General features: G+C 28.2%; 1 protein-coding gene across 1 annotated transcript; it reads right to left on the reverse strand.

Moving 5' to 3' along the window:
• Positions 1–675: 675 nt before the first annotated feature.
• Positions 676–1,519, reverse strand: LOC120074705 (probable transcriptional regulator RABBIT EARS). Its single transcript, XM_039027921.1, has one exon. The coding sequence runs from the start codon at positions 1,517–1,519 to the stop codon at positions 791–793; it is 729 nt and encodes a 242-aa protein (XP_038883849.1). The 3' UTR covers positions 676–790.
• Between the last annotated feature and the right edge of the window lie 4,954 nt (positions 1,520–6,473).

Raw genomic sequence — 6,473 nt, forward strand, 5'->3', positions numbered from 1 at the left:
GACATGCGTAAGCTGATTCGTATAATCACGAATGATTAAAAAAGTGATGCATTATTATCAAATAGTCACATTGCAAATATTTATTTAAGAAGAAAAAACTCGTAACCCTATCTCTCTTCCTCAATAAATTTTGAATTTTAAAATTCTATGAATGTATTCTAATAAGGGCATCTTCTTATTCATGAGCTTCTTCAAATCTCAGATTGTATAGGACATATAATAACAGATCCCACTAGATAATCTACACCATATCCAAAAGCTTTTGGAATATAATTAAAGTGGTAAAAGCTTAATTAAGCATCCAAATGATTAATTGTCATTAGAATGAAAGAAATTACATCTTGGGAAGGGAAAATTTAATTAGAATTGAAGAATTAACCAAATAAAAGGAAAAAAGGTTCAAATTTTTTTGTGAAGAAAACGATAAAATGGGCACAAGAGAAATGATCGAACACAAACTCTTAAATATTCCACAGTAAATATTCTCACTTTGATCGATACGCACCTAATTTACAAATATTGTATATATCTCTATTGGGTATTTTATTCAAAGCAAGAAATTTATAAAGTTTCAATTTTTTTTCAATCTCCTTGTGTGAGCAATATTGTTAAATTTTTCTACAATCTTGCTGATAGAGAAAAGGAGTAGTCAAGAACTGACATGATCAGAAAAAAAAAAAAAAAAAGAAAGAAAGAAAGAAAAAAAAAGAGAGAATCCAAAAGGAAAATGAAAACAACAGAGAGAAAAACAAACTATAGATCATAAAGTCACACACACGGCGGTGCAATTTTATTTAAGCTTTGGCTTTGGCCGGCCGCCACCGCCGAGGCGGAGCTCAAGATCCAAATCCTCAACGGAGCTATGGCTAAGTCCAATTACCTCTGATCGGATAAAGAACGCCACCGTTGACGATGGCGGATGATCGGTTGTTCTCTTTCTTTTATTGCAAAAAACAGCATCATCATCCTTATCATCGCTTGTTTTTGGAGAAAGTTCTGAACTTTGATGCCATTTATGAAGAGTTGTTGTTGTTATTGGGGTAAGATCAGATTCCACCAAGTTTTGAGAGGGAAAAGTTGAGAGGCAAAAAGATGATGAAGAAGATTTAGGGTTAGGGTTAAACACCAAATTATCATCACAAACCTGTTGTTGAAGATTTGGGAGAATTTGATGATGAGTTTCAATTTGGGGTTTGAAGGATTCGTGCTTTAACCTAGCACGGTCGCGTCGGTGAACATTCATGTGACCGCCTAAAGCTTGAGCCGACCGAAATTCCCTTTTGCAGAAACTGCAAGAGTAGGATCTCGGTGGCCAAACACATCCACCAAGACGACCGGCAGCGTCATCGGCAAAAGCTTGTTCTTCCCATGAATCATCAAAAGAAGAAGAAGAAGATTTGTTGATGTTGATTGTGGTAGTTGTTGCTTGAAGAAAATGATCAGAAGAAGTAGTGATCATCAAATTCTTCTTCTTCTTATTCTTCTTTTCCAACATCATCCAACATCTTTTAGGCTCCATGAATCTTTAGGGATTGAGAGAAAAAAAATGGTATTACAAAATGAAATTCAATTCAAATGCAAAGGTATTGAATTGACATGAAGAAAATTGCATTACATGGGCGTTTGAAAAAAAAAAGGATATTTAAGGTGAAAAAGGGATATGGGATTTAAGGTCAAGTTGATTGAAGAAATTGAAGTGGTGGGTAGGGTTTACTGTTTCAATGATCTATAACTCTACCCTTTTGGTTTTTTTCTAGTAGCTAGGCCTGCCTAGATGGATTCCACTTAGTTCCTTCATAAATGTCTTTTTAAGTTTAATTTTATTTTTTTCGGGGGGGGGGGGGGGGGGAATTTTTGGGGAATTTTTTTGAGAAGGTTACCAAAACTAAAAGGATTAAAAATTCACTTTGTCTGTGGGGCCTTGAAAGTCATGTTTTTTGGGGATTGATCAGAGGGTGTTGGCTAACTGAAATGATCTGACTGAAATCTGCTCCAAGATATCACTAAAACAACTCATAAACTAATAATTAATTGACAGGTGTGTGTCTTTTTCAATTATGAACAAAATTTTCATTCAATGGATCTCTAGCTATGATAATGTGGAACCAATAAAATTCACACCCTTGAAACAGAGAGAGGAGGAGGGTGTTTCTAAGTATATTAACCATATGCTCTACCTTACGTGGAATAAGTGTGTGTAAGTGTACTATAATGAAAAGTATTGTCTAATTAATAGGGATAGGAAATGGATTAGTATGTGAAAATGTATACATTGAATTTAAAATTTTGAAAGGGCTTGTAAGCCCAATTGGATATTTGGTTAAAAAAAAATTAGAGGATTGAAGTATAAAAGAGAGATGGGAGGAAAATCTTTCTATTTAGTGAAATACAAGAAGTATCATAGCCTTCCTCTCTCTTTGGCTCCATAATAAAGACATGTTATATTACGTGGTCGAGTCTTTTGAAACCTACTTTCATGCTATATGTACAAACTTTACAAATCAACAAATCTTTTTCTTCTTCTTTTGATGATTCATGATAAGAACAAGCTTTTGCTAACGACACTGTCGGTCATCTCAGTGGTTGTATTTGACTGCCAAGATCCTACTCTTGCAACTTCTACAAAAGAGAATTTTGGTCGGCTCAAGCCCAAGGCAGTGACGTGAGCGTGTGTGTAGAAACCAATTGACAAGGAGAAAAGCAACTCATGAATTGTATGATATTTTATACATATCCTCTGAAGATGATGTCTCTTTGAAATTTTCCATTATTTTTAGCTACGATCCAAAACTTTTGATCGAGTATCCATTGGTGCCTCTTTGGGTAGACTTCTACTCCTCTTATAGATTTGAATTCCAATTCTATATTTTTTTAATATTAAAATAGTATTTTTTTTTTTTCATTCGAAGTAGTTATAAAAAGTAGAACTATATATAACTAACTATTGGGAAAAAAAACTTCTAACTTCTACCGTAGGAATAAGTAGAAAAATAATAGAGAAATTAAAAGAAAGCGATAAAACTGGAAACACAAATTTATGTGAAAAATGTCCAACTTAGAGAAAAACCACAATTTGTCACAAAGAAATCACTATGTGAAAAAAATATTACAATCACACAGAACAATTTTCTTTCCCGATCCCAATAACAAGAGTACACTTTTAAAGGTTTTATACTATTCACACCATTTTTCTACTCTCAAACTAGAGAATACATAAAGAAAATTTAACTAGAGTTAACACACTCAAGCTTAAACTGATTCTAAATAGAAAAACTTGATTCTCTAATTTCGAAAGTGAAAGGTCATGTTATTTATCGTGAGCTAAGCTCACTTTAATTGGTTATTCTCTTTAGAATTTGACTAATAATAATTTTTTTTTTTTATCAAAAGGGTGAAAACTATAAATTTAAAAAATTGAGAGAAATAAAACATAAATTTAAAAACTAAAAATGAAATAGTTTTCAAATAGTTATTTATATATTATGAATTTTATTTTCTTTATCACAATTTCTTTACCATGATTAATTTCCCAAGTATATATTGAATTCGTGGTCGATTTCTGAAACGGAAATAAATTTTAAGAACTACTTTCTTATGCTTTCAAAAGGCTTAAAATTTGAAAACATCACTCAGAATTAAAAAAGAAAAAATCAAATTGACCAGAAATTCATAAGTATTTCTAAACGGGACTATTTTTTAAAAATTAAAATATATATATATGTGTGTGTGTTTCTTAATTTTTTAGTATCTACCAAGATATTATGAAAATATTTTCAAAGCATGCTTCTAGTCAAAGTCACTTCTAAATTATTGGATAGAAATTTATAAAATATAACATTAAATTAACTCTTGAATCTGTTTTAGAAATACATTATTCTTGAATCAATAGTAATATTAATGAGTTGAAAGAAAAATTTTAATGAAATAAATACTTAAATTTTAATGAAATAAATACTTCTTTCTTGAAGGAGGATATCAGTGAAATTATTTAGCTATATTCATTAAAATATACTAGTGATCCTTTTTCAATAATGTACACATGCTGTTCTTTGATTATAAATTAATGAATGAGTCGTTGGAATATATTTCTACTTTTGGCTTCATGTTAACTATGACTAAATAAATTCACAAAAAGAAAAATTTTAATCAATGTTTTTTTTTTCCTTTCCATAACAATCCTATAATTACTTTTGGTCGAGATATGATGAAGCTGTCAAAGATGTGTCAACTTAAATGAGATATCCAGTACACCTCCAGATCTCTCTCACCTTGTGATTTATTAAATAAATAATAATAATCCAATAATCAACAAAATTTTCTAGTCAATTATAATTAATTGGAAACTTGTTAGGTCCATAGTACAACTTATTAAAAAAAAGTTACAACATCTTTTTAATTCAACAATCGAGACAAACATTCAAATATTCGAAATTTTTGATCTCGAATATATAACTTAACAAATTGAAACTATGTTTAAGGGGTTTGTAATTAGGGATCTTTTTAAATATAAAAAATATATAAAAATATTTACACTTTATAACAAAATGTTGCAAAAGTATTAATTTTTTTCAAAGTATAAATATTTTTGGGATTTTTTATTTATAAAAATTTTCCTTGTAATTATCTACTTAAGGTATTAATAAGTGTCAATTTCTTACGTAAATTATTGCATCATCAAACAATTATTTCACTTACATATGTATATTAATCAAGAAATCAGGTGGTCAATGTTTAGTTACTACTAAATATTATTTAATCTTAATTTAATATCATATTCTTTTTATTAAAAATTCAAGAATTTCAAATACGCCCCCATGATTTCACCTCCTTGCGTAACCACTTAACCTATCTATTGGACATAAATCGAGAATCATTCTTTCTTATTTATTTCTGAAAAAGAATTCACAAATATAATAAAAAAATCGATTTCTTGTAAGCTACAAATTTGATCATTATCGTCCCTTAATCTTTTGCTTTAATCTCCATTATTCAACTTAATTTATTCCTAGATTGACTTGTTTTATAAGCAACTTTTGTCTCGATTAACCCGCAGTCAACAAATCAATTTTTGTTAGGGTTAGTGTTTATATAACATTTTAATCTATTTATTATTTGTAGTTAAATTTCAATGATGAATTGTTAGGAAAATGATTGTGATGAATAGAATAAGATTGCAAGTAAAGTAAATTGAGAATAATTCGATAAATGTGAAGGATCTAATGGTTCTAATTGTCCTAGAGAGATGTAAAAGATCTAATGATCATCAATTGATCTTGGACAAAGTATAAGATCTAATGACCCATTGTCTCAAAAAAAAAACTTAAGGAATAATAAATTTCTTGAAAAATCTTGATAATTATCCAACATGCATTTGATATAAATATGTTTTTTTGAAATAGAATTTAGTATAAATATTCATCATATATTGTACAAGTTTAAGTTTATATTTTATTAGAAACATATTGGTTATCAATGTAAGCATAGCTCGCATAAGTTTATGCTACTTTCACATGTTTGAATTCTCTCGGTTTTATTTCCGTTTTCATTTTTAAAACATATATTTACAAAGCTTTTACAATAATAATAAATTAAATATTTTTATTTAGAAAATTAATAATAAATATATATTTTTTTTAAAAAATAACAAATGAATAATATATTCATGAATTATATAATATAATTTATCAAAGATTCCATTGGTATGCTTTTAAAGATGGAAAAAATATATACTTTTAGTATTTCTATTGATATGCTTTGTAATAAGTATATCAATTTTATAGTTATATGAAAAATAGTTAAACGATACATTTTGTATAACTTACTAAGTGTCCAATCAAAAATTGTTACATGACAATTTTTTTAATTTTTTAAATGTTATATTATGTGTTTCCTAATTTATGATTAAAAGTGATGCATGAAGATGGGTGTAACAATCTACTTATGTTGGTATATTACCATTATACAATAATAAAATAATAAGCAATGATTAGGTACATTGTTCATAATGAAGATTATAGATGCAACCTAGACTGTATTTAATCCCATACTCACTTTTTTTATTACACACAAAGAAAAAAATTTTAAATCATTTTTTAAAAATATAAAAAATATCAAATGGCACATTTTTATTGAGTGTTAGCTAGATTGCACTTAAAATTTTTCCCTAAAATAATTGTCATATTTGAAGCCTATGCTTTCATATAACAAATTTGAAAATATGAAATCTAATTTTGCTATCTATTATAATAGTTTTGTTTTGTTTTTGTTTTTTCAGAACTATATTATTAGTTTATACTTAAGTATATTTCATTTGAAATAAAAATTAAATTTTATTTTTACATTTGATTTTTTGTCATAAATATATTATTATTGCATTTGGGATGTGACAAATGCATAGTGGGAATGAGCGTCATGTCGTAAAGTACACGTGCATTGTTGGGCGATTTTTTAACGACATCAAAATTGTGAAGTCG

This window comes from Benincasa hispida, chromosome 3, assembly GCF_009727055.1.
Source record: "Benincasa hispida cultivar B227 chromosome 3, ASM972705v1, whole genome shotgun sequence".
Classification (NCBI taxonomy): domain Eukaryota; kingdom Viridiplantae; phylum Streptophyta; class Magnoliopsida; order Cucurbitales; family Cucurbitaceae; genus Benincasa; species Benincasa hispida.